This window comes from Babylonia areolata, chromosome 26 (assembly GCF_041734735.1).
Source record: "Babylonia areolata isolate BAREFJ2019XMU chromosome 26, ASM4173473v1, whole genome shotgun sequence".
Classification (NCBI taxonomy): domain Eukaryota; kingdom Metazoa; phylum Mollusca; class Gastropoda; order Neogastropoda; family Buccinidae; genus Babylonia; species Babylonia areolata.
The window spans coordinates 46,171,445-46,189,407 of record NC_134901.1 but is presented as its reverse complement, the minus strand read 5'-3'; the positions used below and the strand labels follow the sequence as shown (position 1 = coordinate 46,189,407).

General features: G+C 43.7%; 1 protein-coding gene across 1 annotated transcript in view; it reads left to right on the top strand.

The window, feature by feature from the left end:
• The window catches only part of LOC143300843 (protein VAC14 homolog), a 42,584-nt gene that overhangs the window by 4,778 nt on the left and 19,843 nt on the right, over positions 1-17,963 (top strand). Inside the window, exons 3-13 of the mRNA XM_076614782.1 lie at positions 716-883; positions 1,910-1,972; positions 3,665-3,772; positions 4,108-4,217; positions 6,024-6,281; positions 8,075-8,212; positions 10,407-10,536; positions 11,530-11,595; positions 14,104-14,360; positions 16,385-16,562; positions 17,700-17,818. Coding sequence (XP_076470897.1) covers positions 716-883; positions 1,910-1,972; positions 3,665-3,772; positions 4,108-4,217; positions 6,024-6,281; positions 8,075-8,212; positions 10,407-10,536; positions 11,530-11,595; positions 14,104-14,360; positions 16,385-16,562; positions 17,700-17,818 — 1,595 coding nt within the window. The remainder of the gene's footprint in view (positions 1-715; positions 884-1,909; positions 1,973-3,664; positions 3,773-4,107; positions 4,218-6,023; positions 6,282-8,074; positions 8,213-10,406; positions 10,537-11,529; positions 11,596-14,103; positions 14,361-16,384; positions 16,563-17,699; positions 17,819-17,963) is intronic.

Genomic DNA, 17,963 nt, shown 5'->3' with positions numbered 1-17,963 from the left:
TCTCTCTCTCTCTCGCTCTCTCTCCCTCTCTGTCCCTCTCTCTCCCTCTCTCTCCCTTTTTCTCCCTCTCTGTCCCTCTCTCTCCCTCTCTCTTGCTCTCTCTCCCTTTTTCTCCCTCTCTGTCCCTCTCTGTCCCTCTCTCTCCCTCTCTCTCGCTCTCTCTCCCTCTCTCTCCCACTCGCTCTCTCTACCTCTCTTCCTCTCTCTCTCCCCTTTTCTCTCTACCTCTCTCCCTCTCTCTCTCTCCCTCTCTCTCCCTCTCTCTGAATCCCTTCCTTTCTCGTTCCCATCCTCTGAGTGTGCCTGGTTGTCTTCCCCTTTATTCTGTCTGTTTGAAATCCAAAGAACAATCGCTGCATGTACAACACAAACTTTAATATTTGTAATAATGACATGCTCCTTTTTTTTCTTTTCTTGTTCCAGTGTTACACATGTTGTACTGTAAGCCAACAAAAATAAAAGAATAAAAAAAATTTTTAATTCCGATATGTTGTTTGTAGTTGCTCCATGGCTACTATCTGAGTATCTCTTGCAAACGATGAGCACCCAACGGCAGCTGTCAGTTGGTTCTACCCAGGTAGACAGCCTGTTGTGTGAGTCCATGTTCGTAAAGTGCTTAGAGCTTGGTCTTTGACCAATGATAGGCGGCTGTGTAAGTATCCATATCATCATCATCATCGTCTTTTTTTCTTTTTTTTTTACATATGGTGTGCAGTACACCAAGGAGTTCACTAGGGAGTTGATCCTGCCAGCGTTGGCGTGCTGCCAGGACCCGGACTCTTCTGTGCAGTTCCAGGCCTGTGAGACTCTGTTCAACATCATCAAGGTCCTCAGGTCCACTGCTCTCCCTTTCTTCAATGAGCTCTTTGAGGCGCTGTGTAAGGTAAGGCAGGCTGTTGGGGTTTGGTTTTTTGTTTGTTTTTTTTGGAAGGTGTGTGTGTGTGTATGACTATGAGTGTGTGTGTATGAGAGTTTGTGTGTGTGTGGGGGGGGGGGGGGCAGGAGGGTATGGGTGTGGGTGTGTGTTGGTGTCTGCTGTGTGTGTGTGCATGTGTGTGTGTGTGTGCACATGCAGTGTGTGTGTGTGTGTGTGTGTGTGTGTGTGTGTGTGCACATGCAGTGTGTGTGTGTGTGTGTGTGCACATGCAGTGTGTGTGTGTGTGTGTGTGTGTGCACATGCAGTGTGTGTGTGTGTGTGTGCACGCATGTGTGTGTGCATGTATATGTGTGTGTGTGCACCCACTCTTTCTGAGCCAAATACGTCAAATTATACACGACTGATGTATACAAGAAATCGTACAAACTGTTTTTGCAATTTGCATTTCTGTATTCAAAAAGAAAGAAGGAAAGAAAAAAGCTGACCAGTAAAGTTGTCATTAAGCTGTCCTGACAACATAGAGTGTCACGCAGTACATGTGAAATGATACTGAAAGAATTAACCCTCTGGGGTGGAACAGAGTCAGTGAGGCGGTTGTCACTGACTGACTGAGACAGGCAACTCTGTACCTTAGTGTCTCTGAAACAAAGAAACTACCCCTAACCTCCCCTCCTCCCTGCCCCCACCCCCCGAAACCCCCCACAAAATGGCAACCCAGTGGAGTTTTTTTTGTTGTTGTTGTTTTGTTTTGTTTTTTTTTAGGGGGGGGATGGGATGGTATGCTGGTATTTTAGTTGTTAGGACTCAACCTTTCTTTGTAAAGTGTGTGCGTTTGACTTCAATGTTCTGTTCTGTTCCCACTGTTATCATTTCATTCTGATCATTGTTATCGTTGGGTGGTGATGGGGGTAAAAAATGTCCAGGTCGTGTCATTGTCACCATTATTGTTGTTGCTGTTTGTATCATTCATGTCACTGTTGACGGGTGTTGCTGCTATTTATATGATTTAGTTGCCCTGTATTGAACTTGCAGCTGATGACACACCCTAACGAGGAAGTGAGAAATGGGGCTGCAATTCTGGATAGGTTGTTGAAGGTGAGGACAAAAAAAAAGAGATATATTTTCCTTTTGATTGTTTTGTCATTTGTTTTGTTTCTATTTCTATTGATTATTTTTAGGTTTTGGTGTGTGTGTGTGTGTGTGTGTCTGTCTGTCTGTTTCCATGTCTGTGTGTGCTTGACATGTATATGAGTGATATGTGTTTACCTGTGTGTTTAGGTGTGTGTGTGTGTGTGTGTGTGTGTGTGTGTGTGTGTGTTAAACTGTACAAGTTAACTCATCATCTCATGGTGTGTTTGACTTTCACTTTGTCTGTCTCTGTTTCTCTCTGTCTGTCTCTCTCTGTCTCTCTCTCTCTTTCTTTGACTTTATCCTTTTTACAAATATTATATCATATGAACTTTAGCAGTTGATGTTACAAGAGTATTTGCCACTCAGATCTGTTGGCCATCTGTTGGCCACTTGAGTATTTGAGTTTTCATTCAAAGTTGTCACACGACTCACAGTATTCAAGGTTGATTACATTTCTGCTCGTCTTAAATTTTTGTATCAAGATAGCAACTGGGCGAGCTGGAAAAAAAATCTGTTTTATGTACTTTTCAACTCTGTTCAAAGTGTAGACATTGATTGAGACAGTTATTTAAGGTCTTTGGGTCAGAGCTGATATTTAGATTACACATTATCTGATATTATTTACCGTAAAGTTCGGTCTATTGAGCACACTGGTATATAAGCTGCACCCACTAAAAAACTTAACTTTATACATACATAAGCCGCACTGGTTTATAAGCCACACTTATTTCCGGCACAGGAACACGTACTGATACTACAGAAAAGCTGTCAATACTGTAGGTTATGAAATAAACACAAGCGGGAACAACACAAAGAAAAGCAAGTGAAAATACTGCTAGTGCCACAAAAAAATAATAAATAAATACAATGAAAATAAGATCCATAATTTAGGGATAGTCACATTTATTCAACGTCATCCTGCTCACTGAATCCAGTAAAATCTTCGTCTTCAGTGTCCAAGTTGATTTAGTATTTGTTTGGCAGCTTATTTCAGCACTGTGAATTGTCGTCAGAGTTTTCAGTTTAATGGGGTCTCAGAGTCCAGCAGTCATGCAGGGCTTTCTCATGACTGGATTGACTCCGAACCAAGCTGAAGCCTTGAGCACAGATAAAGAAGAGCCCCCTTAGAGAGAGAGAGAGAGAGAGAGAGATTAATTTTTTATTCAGTTATTGATATTAATGCAGACTTTATATCTATCTATCTATCTCTCTATCTCTATCTCTATCTATATATATATATTTTTTTTTTAATTTCTCTCTCTCTCTCTCTCTCTCTCTCTCTATATATATATATGTCGTGTGTGTGTGTGTACTAATATAAATGTATGTATAGAGAGAGATAGATAGATATATAGATATAGATAGATAGATATGTATACATACATCAATAAAGCACCTCATATCCTTAATTAGATATTGATATTCACATGGACTGGATATGTGTGTGTGTGTGTGTATGCACCAAGCTTCTCGTATCACTGATTCACTCAATGTGAGGAAGAGAGAGATGCAGAGAGAGAGAGAGTGAGAGAGAAAGGTAGAAGGAAAAAAGAGAGAGTGGCTGTGTGTGGAGGCTTCAGTGGTAGAGTGACAAAGAAAGGTTGCTGTGATGCTGGATGTTTTTTCGTCTGATTTATGTTGACAATTTCTCGGCAGGATATTGTGTCGGAGAGCTCGTCCTTCAACCTTGTGTCGTTTGTCCCCATCTTGAGGGAGAGGATTTACACCGTCAACACTGCGGGACGTCAGTTTGTGTTGTCATGGGTACGTTGCTGTGAGGGTATGTGTGTGTGTGTTTATGTGTGTGACAGACAGAGAGAGAGGTACACCAAAGACAGATGATGAGAGCACTGGACATGAAACTTGAGCCCTGGATTTTTTTTTCTGCATGCATATGAACAGTGAGTGTGTGTGTGTGTGTGTGCGTGCATGTGTGTGTGTTTAAAACTAAATGACTTCATGTTGAAAATGATTTTTTATATCATCAACACAGTTCTTTCTGTGTGTGTTTGTGTGTGTGTGTGTGTGTGTTTAAAAATAAACAGCTTCGTGTTGAGAATGATTTTTGACGTGTTTTTTTTTTTTACTCCCGTTTTCAGATTGACACACTGAACGCAGTGCCAGACAGCAAGGTTCTCACCTTTCTTCCAGAACTGCTGGACGGCCTGTTCCTGATTCTGGGGGATGAGAAGACAGAGGTTTGCAGACTGTGAGTACGCTGCAAAAGATTGGCTTGTTTTCAGGGTGGAGGGAAGATGGATAGCCGTGGTATGGGTGGGTACATTTTAACTCTTTCACTGCCAAGTTTCCGTGTGAAGACACTCCCTAGCAGCACAGTGTTTTAGACTGGAAGCTGTCAGTCCCATGCATCAGTTCATGTCAGGACAACACAGTGTTTTAGACTGGAAGCTGTCAGTCCCATGCATCAGTTCATGTCAGGGCAACACAGTGGACTGGTTCACTTCAAACTCGCTAAAGGGAGGGACGATCAGTCAGTTTCCTGTCTGGGGAAGTTGGCTGCAGCCATCAAACTTTGTTACAATGTGAAAAACTGTCCATCAAACATGAGCCCTCAATGTCGATTAAAGTCGCAGTGAATTGTCTGGTCCACTGAAGTTACCTGTGGTTGTGAAAGAGTTAACGTTGATGTATCAAGGACGTGTGAGAGAGCACATGTGTGTGTTGGCGTTCATGTTTCTCCAGTCTTCTTCTTCTCCTTCTTCATCATCTTCTTCTTCTTCTGCATTCAACAGCTGCAAGTTTTATGTTTGCCCATATGTACAAGTGAATTTTTACATGAATGACCATTTCTACCCCCATGCCCACCATGCATGCAGCCATATTCTGTTTTTGGGGGGATGTTGGGATTTAAAGTCAACATCTAAAGCAGATGATGTAGCTGATGTGATATGGCCAAAGGATATATGTAGATAGACAAGTAGACAGATATATATACGTGTGCATATATAGATATAGATATCCATCCCAGGGAAGTGGAAGGGACCCAACACTACACAGTGACACCACCAGAACAACACATTACACATGGAGGTAGCAAAAACATTGGTAGCGTGTGTGTGTGTGTGTGTGTGTTTGCCTGCATGCATGCACATGGTCAAGACCAAAGTCAACAATGTGACAACACACAATTAGGGCTGTTTCAAAAGCTACTGTATTATGATATTGTATTACTCGTTTTGGTCATACAACAGATTTCTCTGTGTGAAATTCAGGCTGCTCTCCGCAGGGAGAGCATGTTGCTACACTGTGAGCGCCACCCATTTTTTTGGTATTTTTTCCTGCCTGCAGTTGTTGTTTTGGGGGTTTTTTTCCTATCAAAATGGATTTTCCTATAGAATTTGCCAGGGACAGTCCTTTTATAGCTGTGGGTTCTTTTATATGCGCTAAGTGCATGCTGCACACGAGACCTTGGTTTATCGCCACAACCGAATGGTTAGTTTCCAGACCACCACTCAAGGTCTAGTGGAGGGGGAGAAAATACTAGAACGTGCTGGGATTTGAACCAGTGTGCTCAGATTCTCTCGCTTCCAAGGCGGACGCATTACCTCTAGACCATCACTCACTCACTCATTCTCTCGACCGCTGGGGTCGTTGGGGGGACATGAGGAAGATGTCATAGCTTGCCACGCCGTTCTGTTGGCAGCTGTCGTGAGATCTGGCATCGTCAGTTTGGTCCATTCCTTGATGTTGTCAGACCAGCTCTTTCTCTGCCGCCCCCATCTGCGCCCTCCCTCTACAGTCCCTTGCAGGATGGTTTTGGAGAGGGTGTTATGTCGTATGACGTGACCAAACCATGCCATCTTCCGTCATTTGACAGTCGCCAGCAGTGGTTCTTGGGGCCCAACAAGGTTGCTGACCAGGTTCCGCACATAGTCCTTGGTCTTGTGCTCCTTGTAGGAGATGTGTAGTAGTCTCCTGGAGCCATCACTACAGACCCAAAACCAAAGCTGAACAATGACAGAAACACTGTGGTGGGTGCTGCTCTCTTCAACAGGTGTCAGGACCTGCTGGCAGACTTCCTGCTGAACATCAAGTGCCAGACTTCATTCCAGGAGAATCTGGTCAGCCTGACATCCATGGCCAACGTTCTGGTGGTTCACGGTCAGAGCAGACGTCTGCTGGCCCAGTCCACAGCGCTGGCCTGGCTGAAAGAGTTCTCTGCCTTGTCCCCTGCAACCATGCTCCCACACCTACCGGGCATGCTCAACGCCATCCTGCCGTGTTTGCCCTACAGCGATCAGCTGCATAAAAGGTGCGTGAGGGTGGGGGGGTGGTGGTAGAGGGAGAGTGGCAGTGGGTGAGTGGGTGTGTGTGTGTGGTTTGTATGTGTGATTGTGGTCTGTATGTGTGTGTGAGGGTGTGGGTTGGGGTGTGTGTGAGAATGTATGTCTAGGGGTGTGTGGGTGGGTGTGTTTGGTAGGGTGTGATTGTAGGTGTGTGTGTGTGTGTGTGTGTTCTTGTAACGTTCAGCACGATCCTGCCATGTCAATCCTACAGCGATCAGCTGCATAAAAAGTCATTTATTGTCCACATAGCAATACAGCCCTCAGGACAAGAGGGATATCATATTAAGCACCTCTTGAATGGTTCTAACATCACACACACACACACACGCATACACACACATGCACACACACACACATACACACGTGCGTTCGCGCAAAATACATACTTAATAATGCACGCACTCACATGCATACAGATACGTACATGAAACGTACGGTTAAATGTGGATCATCATTGGATTATTTGTCATTTTGTTCCATTAACTTTTTTCTCACAAGCATTGCTTCTGCAATGAATCTAGCTAGAGCTTTCAAAGAGTTTTCATTGTCATTCGAAATAATACTCACAACATGATTGTGACTAGGATTACCAAAGAGTGAGAATGTGTGAGTGAGAGTGTGTGTAGTCTGTGTGTGTGATAGTGGTATGTGTGTGTGCAGTGTGGATGTGGGTGTGGGAGGGTGTGATAGTGGTGTGTGTGTGTGATTGTGCTGTGTGTATTATGAGTGTGTGGGTGTGTGTGTGTGGGGAGGGTGTTGTTGTGGTGTGTGTGGGTGTGTGTGTGTGGGGAGGGTGTTGTTGTGGTGTGTGTGTGTGTGTGTGTGTGTGGGGAGGGTGTTATTGTGGTGTGTGTGGGTGTGTGTGGGGAGGGTGTTGTTGTGGTGTGTGTGGGTGTGTGTGTGTGGGGAGGGTGTTGTTGTGGTGTGTGTGGGTGTGTGTGTGTGGGGAGGGTGTTGTTGTGGTGTGTGTGGGTGTGTGGAGGGTGTTATTGTGGTGTGTGTGGGTGTGTGGAGGGTGTTATTGTGGTGTGTGTGTGTGGGGAGGGTGTTGTTGTGGTGTGTGTGGGTGTGGGGAGGGTGTTGTTGTGGTGTGTGTGGGTGTGGGGAGGGTGTTGTTGTGGTGTGTGTGGGTGTGTGTGTGTGGGGAGGGTGTTATTGTGGTGTGTGTGGGTGTGTGTGTGTGGGGAGGGTGTTGTTGTGGTGTGTGTGTGTGTGGGGAGGGTGTTGTGGTGTGTGGGTGTGGGGAGGGTGTTGTGGTGTGTGTGTGTGGGGAGGGTGTTGTTGTGGTGTGTGTGGGTGTGTGTGTGTGGGGAGGGTGTTATTGTGGTGTGTGTGGGGGTGTGTGTGTGTGCTTTTGTTCTTGTTGTGTTCAGCACCATTGTGTCATGTCTGTCCTGAACCGATCAGCTGTACAAATGGTGGGTGGGTGGGTGTGTGTGTTACTGTGAGTGTGTGTTTGTGGGGTGGGGTTGTGTGAGTGTGGTGTGTGTGTGAGAATGGGGGTTGGGTGATTGTGGTGTGTGTGTGTGTGTGTCTGTATTTGTGTTTGTGTTATTGTCATGCTCAACACCATCCTGCCATGTCTGTCCTACAGTGATCAGCTACACAAAAAGGCACACACACACACAGACACACACACACACACACACACACACACACACACAGCTCACACACACACACACATGTACACACATCATACCCCATGATGTCAGTTACTGGAAATGATGAAATGAACTGTGGTGTTGGTGATGCGTGACAGAGTGAAAAGCGCAGCAGAATCGCTGAACCACTCTCTGCACAATCTGATGAAGGCTGTGGACATCGACGGCCGCTGTTCTCCAACACTGAACGCTGATCAGGATTCTGCATCCAAAGAAGACGAGACGACAGACACAGAGTAAGGCAGCAGTATCCAGTGTTAGCATCCTAAATTCCTGGAGCTCTGTGCACGGTGTATTTTGTGTGTATTGCAATGCAGGCATCAAGTATAGACATAGATAACAATCATTTGACCTTTTTCATCCACTCTGAGTTTGTAAATTGTGGCGTAAGTTACCTGAAAACCACCATCATAACCCTTTGCTGACCTGATGACAACGCTACACACTTTCCCTTAATTGGAATTTTGGCAGCTGCACAGGAAAGCATGTTATGCCGTTATCAGGTTAGGGGTTATGACAGCGGTTTTTCAGGTGATTCACACCACAATTTACCTTCTGAGAGTGGATGACAAAGGTCAAATGATTTTCATTTGCCATACTGCACGCCTGCTTTACAATATACACAAAACATGCTGTGCAAATAGCTACAGAAATTTTAGGATGCTGAAATTGGGTAAGGCATTGCATTGTTGAGTTAGTTTTTTCGTCACAACAGATAAAAATAGATTAAAATCTCTGTCTGAAAATTCAGGGCTGCTCTCTCTCTCTCACTCTGGGGAGTGCATGCAAATCCACCTTTTTTTTCCTTTTTTGACTCACTTGTCTAAATAAAGTGAGTCTATGTTTTAACCCGGTGTTCGGTTGTCTGTCTGCATGTCCGTGGTAAACTTTAACATTGCCATTTTCTCTGGAAATACTTTGTCTGCCAAAACCAAATTTGACTTAAACATAGTATGAAAAGTTGTAAGTCTCCCAAATCAAGCTGTTTTTTCTGAATCATTAACAGTTTATTTCGTTGAGTTTTGTTTCAAAATCCGAAAATTCTGATAACTGCTTCCCACTGAGTTAAGCCTACTAACAAGTAGGTTGTATTCGAAGACATGACCTCGTTTTTCTTGTTCACAATTAAAAGGAAAGAAATACAAATTCTGGACAGAACAGAACACATACAGTAATACTAACTACACCATCAACTTGTTTACTGCATATAAATATTCTAAAAATGGACACTGAATTGAATGGAATGAATGTAAAATAAAAATGGAATCAATCGTTTCTTTCAGCTCGTTGTAGGCTTCGACTGGTTTGTGCAGATCTAGAGATCTACTGTGTGTTGCTTTGTGCTTGAAGGGATAGCAAAGTCTCCTTTACCGCCAAAATAAAAGAATAATGGAGATATAATGAAACAGACAAAAAACATGATTTAAACGGCGTTATTACGTCCACTACAATGACATCTATTTATTGCACAAAGAAGAAAGCGTCAACATTGCTTTAAGTGTTCAATTTTGTCAAATGACGTCAGATGCGCCGCAGCTGTGGGGATTAGTCTGCTTGTTTCAGAACTAAACATGCATGGTTCCATCACACTCACATACCTTTTTTTTTTTCTTCTTCTTCTTTTTTTTTTCTTTGAAGCTTATTTTATATATCATATCTAATACAGAGCACTTTTCAACGATTTTTTAAATCTCTTTTTTTTTCTCCTCATGATTCTTTGACTGGATAAAGTGCAACACACAAGTTAACAGCGTTTCACCCCAGTTACCATCATCAAAATATTGCAAGCGGAAGGCTTTTATACTGAAGACGTGAATGTTGACAAAGAATACCATAATTCTGACGACGGAAGCTAAAGGTTGGGTCATTCAGACACCCACTGGACATCCGAGGGGTCTGTGTAGAGGAGAAGAGAGGACTGGCCGTACTGAGTGAGTTAAAGGCTTTGCCTCGTTTTGTTTATTTAGATAATGATAATAATAGTGGAGTGATGGCCTAGAGGCTACACGTCTGCCTTGGAAGCGAGAGAATCTGAGCGCGCTGGTTCGAATCATGGCTCAGCCGCTGATATTTTTCTCCCCTTCCACTAGACTTTGAGTGGTGGTCTGGACGCTAGTCATTCAGATGAGACGATAAACCGAGGTCCCGTGTGCAGCATGCACTTAGCACACATAAAAGAACCCACGACAACAAAAGTGTTGTTCCTGGCAAAATTCTGTCAAAAAATCCACTTCGATAGGAAAAACAAATAAAACTGCATGCAGGAAAAAATTTAAAAAATGGGTGGCACTGTAGCGTAGCGACACACTCTCCCTGGGGAGAGCAGCCCCAATTTCACACAGAGAAATCTGTTGTGATAAAATGAAATACAAATACAAATATAAATAATTACGATGTTTGTTCTAAATTTTTGTGTTTTTTTCTTGGCAGTGTTGTAATACACATGGACGTTGACTCGGTGGTTCGTGTATTGGTACAGCATTTGGGACACAAGAATGTCCATACCCGAGTGGCCGTCCTGAAGTGGATTGAATACCTACTGGCCAGAGTGCCCATCAAGGTAATGTGCTTTGTATGAAAAAAAAAAAAAAAATCAATAGCACCTGTGTAAAATTTCACAGAGTGGTTCTTTGTAAAAAAATTTTAAAAATAATAAAAAAAAATTCACATAGACTGGTTCTTTGTAAAATTTCACATAGACTGGTGCATGTTTGTGTGTGTGTGTTTTGGGTGGTGGGGGGGTATTTGTTTTTTTTGGGTTTTTTCTCTCTTTTTTTGGCATGTGAGTCTTTGAATATTGTCATTCAAAGATTGTGTATTATGATGTAAGATTTTCAGTCTGATTACTCTTTTGGTGTTGCTGTTTTTGTTGGTTTTTTTTCTTTTTCAGATGTTACACTGTATTTTCACACGTCTGTGTTGTTGTTGTTTTTTCATTGGGGCATTTATTAAAAAATGATTTAAAAAAAAGAATCAAGGGAGGGAACATGTGTACTGTGACTGTGTGTTTCATGGTCATGTTTTGAGGTTTGTTCCCATAATGTCTCAGTCTCAGGTTTAGTTTTGATATTGGTTCTGCCAGATTTTGTCATATTTGTCATAGTAAATGAAATCAATATGTATAAGTATATTTGAATTATAATCTACATTTCTCTGTCTGTGTGCCACACACACACACACACACACACACACACACACACACATGTGCACGCACGCAGGCACACACACACACACACACACTCTCACACACAGGTTTCTGTCTCTCTGACCCCCTGTAGCACCCCCACCCCACCCCCCAGACCCCCTCCCACCCCCACTTCCCGTCAAGCCGTTCTTCAGACCCACCTCTTCCCAAAACAGCCTCCCTTCCCTGCCTCTTCCTTGTCTCTCCAGTTTTACAGTCAGGCATGTGTGTGAATGACTGGAGCCAAAGCGCTTTGATTTGTCTCTGCACAACATTCAGCGCTGTATGAATAGTAAATACCATTATTATTATTATCATTATTATTATTATCATTCTGAGGGTTGTTTTTTTATGTTGCTGTTTTTTCAGACTTTCAAGTGTGTCCCAGCTTTTTTTCAACAAGTGATGAACGCTGTGACTGACGAATCAGAAAATGTAAGCGCTCATATCTCTGTTGTCTGTGTGCCTTTTGATATATCAAAACAACATTTTGTTTTAAGTCATTGATGTGACAAATCTGTACAGCACTCTTGCCATGTATCCATGTGCCTTTGGAATATATCACAACAGCATTTTGTTTTGTGTCATTTGCGTGACAAAGCTGTACAACACTCATGCCATATATCTACGTGTCTTTTGATATATCACAACAGCATTTTGTTTTGTCATTTGCGTGACAAAGCTGTACAACACTCATGCCATATATCTACGTGTCTTGATATATCACAACAACATTTTGTTTTGTGTCATGTATGTGTCAAATACATAACAGCACTCATGCCCAAGTTTTGTGATAATGAGTTAGATCAGTTGATCCTATCACTGATAGTCAGTTGACAGCCCTTCCAACTAATGAACATACCATGGACATTCAAAGGGGTAGTCAGTTGACAGCCCTTCCAACTAATGAACATACCATGGACATTCAAAAAGGTAGTCAGTTGACAGCCCTTCCAACTAATGAACATACCATGGACATTCAAAGGGGTAGTCAGTTGACAGCCCTTCCAACTAATGAACATACCATGGACATTCAAAGGGGTAGCCAGTTGACAGCCCTTCCAACTAATGAACATACCATGGACATTCAAAAGGGTAGTCAGTTGACAGCCCTTCCAACTGATGAACATACCGTGGACATTTAAAAGGGTAGTCAGTTGACAGCCCTTCCAACTAATGAACATACCATGGACATTCAAAGGGGTAGTCAGTTGACAGCCCTTCCAACTAATGAACATACCATGGACATTCAAAAAGGTAGTCAGTTGACAGCCCTTCCAACTAATGAACATACCATGGACATTCAAAGGGGTAGTCAGTTGACAGCCCTTCCAACTAATGAACATACCATGGACATTCAAAGGGGTAGTCAGTTGACAGCCCTTCCAACTGATGAACATACCGTGGATATTCAAAAAGGTAGTCAGTTGACAGCCCTTCCAACTGATGAACATACCATGGACATTCAAAGGGGTAGTCAGTTGACAGCCCTTCCAACTGATGAACATACCGTGGATATTCAAAAAGGTAGTCAGTTGACAGCCCTTCCAACTGATGAACATACCATGGACATTCAAAGGGGTAGTCAGTTGACAGCCCTTCCAACTAATGAACATACCATGGACATTCAAAAAGGTAGTCAGTTGACAGCCCTTCCAACTAATGAACATACCATGGACATTCAAAAAGGTAGTCAGTTGACAGCCCTTCCAACTAATGAACATACCATGGACATTCAAAAAGGTAGTCAGTTGACAGCCCTTCCAACTGATGAACATACCGTGGACATTCAAAAAGGTAGTCAGTTGACAGCCCTTCCAACTGATGAACATACCGTGGACATTCAAAAAGGTAGTCAGTTGACAGCCCTTCCAACTGATGAACATACCGTGGACATTCAAAAAGGGTAGTCAGTTGACAGCCCTTCCAACTGATGAACATACCGTGGACATTCAAAGGGGTAGTCAGTTGACAGCCCTTCCAACTAATGAGCATACCATGGACATTCAAAGGGTAGTCAGTTGACAGCCCTTCCAACTAATGAACATAAACATTCAAAAAGGTAGTCAGTTGACAGCCCTTCCAACTAATGAACATACCATGGACATTCAAAGGGGTAGTCAGTTGACAGCCCTTCCAACTAATGAACATACCATGGACATTTGAAAAGATAGTCAGTTGACAGCCCTTCCAACTAATGAACATACCATGGACATTCAAAGGGGTAGTGAGTTGATATCCTTTCCGTCTAATGAACATACTCACCAGCGGCAGTCAACAGCTTTAACTCACTGTGAATGAAGGGCTATGTTCGGGGTCCAAATGTATATGACCATTTAAGACGATAGACCCTGATCGGGCCTTTGTTAGTTTTGGATTTTTGGAGTGGCACCTAATTTCCATAATGATGTTGTGAGCTAAGAAACTCTAAACTGACCTTTTCGCTCTCCGCTGTGACCAATGAATGCTGTGTGTGATGCTGTGCTCGCAAGCAGGAGAGTTATTTTCACGGTGACTGGTTGGTGTGAGCAGTGCATGTCAGCAATGGCGCCTGACCCAGTTTCGTCTCAGTCACAAGGCAGACAACAGATTTAGATGAAGGAGCCTTATCGTGGATGTATAATGTTCTGAATTTAATCATTTTTAAACTCTTTGTGCTTTTCTGAATTCGTTTACAAGTCATCAGTCTGTGCAGATTTTGAACAAAAAGTATGGATGTTTTCATCATGTCACTGTATGATATCATAAGGAGGGAGGACGCTTTATATTTTGTCCCCAACTAACTCGTTATGCTACTGATCAGTTTGGAAGTTTTCATTCATAAATCCATTTGTATTTTTGGCGATTTAATTTCTTACCCATACAAATGGGTCATGTGTGGAGAAAGTCAGGGGAGCTAACTGTCAGTACTGAGTGAGTTAACCAAACTTTCTCTCCACCCAGGTGGTGCTCCACGTCCTCAGGATCCTGGTGGAGATTGCCTCCAGCCCCACAGGCAACCGCATGGCGCCGGACCTGTTGGAGGTAGGGGGGAAGGGAACTGTGCCTCCTCCTCCTTCCCCTGCCCCCTCCTCCGTCCACGACATCGCGCAGTCCACGGAGGGGCTGAACCAGTTGTTTCCCCCTCTGATGGTGGCGCTGCTGTCTGTGTTCCGACAGCAGCCGCAGCTGTTTGAAGACAGAGGGTCTTTTGTTGTCAGGTGAGAACAGGGGGTAGGGGGTCTTTTGTTGTCAGGTGAGAACAGGGGGTAGGGGGTCTTTTGTTGTCAGGTGAGAACAGGGGGTAGGGGGTCTTTTGTTGTCAGGTGAGAACAGGGGCTAGGGGGTCTTTTGTTGTCAGGTGAGAACAGGGGGTAGGGGTCTTTTGTTGTCAGGTGAGAACAGGGGGTAGGGGGTCTTTTGTTGTCAGGTGAGAACAGGGGGTAGGGGTCTTTTGTTGTCAGGTGAGAACAGGGGGTAGGGGGTCTTTTGTTGTCAGGTGAGAACAGGGGGTAGGGGGTCTTTTGTTGTCAGGTGAGAACAGGGGGTAGGGGGTCTTTTGTTGTCAGGTGAGAACAGGGGGTAGGGGTCTTTTGTTGTCAGGTGAGAACAGGGGGTAGGGGGTCTTTTGTTGTCAGGTGAGAACAGGGGGTAGGGGGTCTTTTGTTGTCAGGTGAGAACAGGGGGTAGGGGGTCTTTTGTTGTCAGGTGAGAACAGGGGGTAGGGGGTCTTTTGTTGTCAGGTGAGAACAGGGGGTAGGGGGTCTTTTGTTGTCAGGTGAGAACAACACAGGGGGTCTTTTGTTGTCAGGTGAGAACAGGGGGTAGGGGTCTTTTGTTGTCAGGTGAGAACAGGGGGTAGGGGGTCTTTTGTTGTCAGGTGAGAACAGGGGGTAGGGGGTCTTTTGTTGTCAGGTGAGAACAACACAGGGGGTCTTTTATCAGGTGAGAACAGTGGGTAGGGGGTCTTTTCATCAGGTGAGAACAGGGGTCATTTATTGTCAGGTGAGGAGAAGGGGTCTTTTATTATCAGGTTATGACGTGGTTTGTTTTGTTTGGTTTTTTTTGGTTTTTTCCTTTTCTTGATAATAATACATTGGGTTAGTAATAATGTTACATTGTATTGATAAAGCACATTTCTTCCAGAGAAAAAAAACAACACTGCAGGATCGCTTCAATGGTTTCATTTGTCTTTTTACAGGTAGTTGTAGTTGTTGGATGGTGTTGTTGTTGTGATGATGACGATGTTTTTATAGTTAGTAGTAGTAGTTGTCAGTTGTTGTTGTGATGATGACGATGTTTTTATAGTTAGTAGTAGTAGTTGTCAGTTGTTGTTGTGATGATGACGATGTTTTTATAGTTAGTAGTAGTAGTTGTCAGTTGTTGTTGTGATGATGACGATGTTTTTATAGTTAGTAGTAGTAGTTGTCAGTTGTTGTTGTGATGATGACGATGTTTTTATAGTTAGTAGTAGTAGTTGTCAGTTGTTGTTGTGATGATGACGATGTTTTTATAGTTAGTAGTAGTAGTTGTCAGTTGTTGTTGTTGTTGTTGTGACGATGACGATGACAATAAGTGAAACCAGTGAAGTGAACACCTGTGGTGATATTGTTGTTAATGCTAGTATGATGATGATGATGATGATGATGATAATGATGATGATGGCCTAGACAAATGAAACCAGTGAAGTAAAAACGTGTGATGTTGCTGTTGCTGCTAATATGATGATGATGATGATGGTGATGATGATGACGGTGACAAGACAAATGAAAGCAGTGAAGTGAACACCTGCAAAGTCATTGTCGTTGTTCTCATGATGATGATGGTGATGGTGATGATGATGATGATGATGATGAGAAGACAAATGAAAACAGTGAACACGTGCGATGTTACCACTGTTGTTGTGATGATGACGATAATGATGATGATGATGATGATGACAAGACAAATGAAACCAGTGAAGTAAACACCTGCAATGTCATGTTTGTTTATGTTATGATGATGATGATGATGATGATGATGATGAGAAGACAAATGAAACAAGTAAACACCTGCAATGCCACAGTTGTGGCCGTGATGATGACAACAATGATAATGATGATGATGATGATGATGACGACAATGATAATGATGATGACGACAATGATAACGACAATGATAATGATGATGGTAAGAGAAATCAAAGCAGTCAAGCGAACACCTGTGACCAGCGTCAACATGTTGTAGTGTCGTGTTGTGGGTGCAGGCACCTGTCGGTGACCCTGGGGTCAGAGGCCGTGTTCAGCAGCGTGGCGGAGATCGTGCTCCAGGAGGAGGGTGACCCGACCTTTGCCTCCACCGTCGTCAGCACACTCAACATCCTCCTGCTGACCTCCACTGAGCTGTTTGAGCTCAGGTCGCGGCTCAAAGCCTTGAGGACTAAGGTCTGGGTGGGTGGGTGGTGGTGGTGTGTTTGGGTGTGTATGTAGATGTGACTGTGTGGGTGAGTAGGTGTGTTGGGTGTGTTTGTGTGCGTGTGGGTGTGTAAGTGTGTGTTTGTGTATGATTTATGAATCTGTGTGGGTGTGTGATGGTTTGGCTGAGTGGGTGTTTGTGGGAGGGGGGGATGGATGTGTGTGTGTGTGTTTGTGTATGATTTGTGAATTGTGTGGGTGTGTGATCATAAGTGTGATTGTTTGGGTGAGTGGGTGTGTGTGTTGGGGGGGGGAGTGTGTATGGGTGGATGGGTTTCGGGTACAAGTGTGTTTGCGTATTTGTGTGTGTGTGTGTGTGCTTCTGTTTGTGTGATTGTGTTAGTGTTTGTGTGTGTGTGTGTGTGTGCTAGTGTTTGTGTGATTGTGTTAGTGTTTGTGTGTGCTAGTGTTTGTGTGATTGTGTTAGTGTTTGTGTGTGTGAGGGTGAAGGAGGAAGGTGGCAGAATGGTTAAGATGCTTACCTGCCAATACAGTGTCTGTGAGGGACAGGGTTCGAATCCGTGTCACGCCCTTTCTCCCAAAGTTTGACTGAAAAATCAAACTGAGCGTGTAGTCATTCGGATGCGGCACTAACTAAACTGAGATGGCTTGTGTAGCATGCTCAGCACTTGACGCTTGTTAAAGAAATGGATTGTGCCTGGCAAAAATTCTGTAGAAGAATTCTCTTTGATAGGAAACCAGTTGATACACCTGCAGGCGGGACAAAGGGAGGGGAGACTGTGCGCTGTAGTACCATGCTTTCCCTGGGGAGAGCAGTCCAAATTCACACTAGAGAGATCTGTTGTGACAAAAGAGTAATGCAACACAGCACAATACAATACAAATTACATTGCAGTGCAGTACGTTACAAAGCAGTACATTATAATCCAATACAATACATTTCAACACAATGCAATGGAATACAATGCAATTCAATATGATGTAATACAATGTGATACAATACAATACAGTGCAACGCAACACAGCACAGCGCAACATAACACAACACAATACAATACAACACAATGCAACACAACACAACACAATACAATACAATACAATGCAACACAATACAATACAACACAACTGAACACAAGTGTTTTTCAGGAGAGCCGCTCCCTGTTCTGCCGCCTGTACCGATGCTGGTGCCACAGCCCTGTGGCGGCGCTGTCCCTCTGCTACCTGACCCACAACTACCGCCACGCAGTGCTCCTGCTGCAACACTTGTATCCTTTGTGGGAGCTCTGGTCACTTCACTTAACCCTTTCACCACCACTGGGAGCTCTGTTCACTTAACCCTTTCACCACCACTGGGAGCTCTGTTCACTTAACCCTTTCACCACCACTGTGGGAGGTCTGTTCACTTAACCC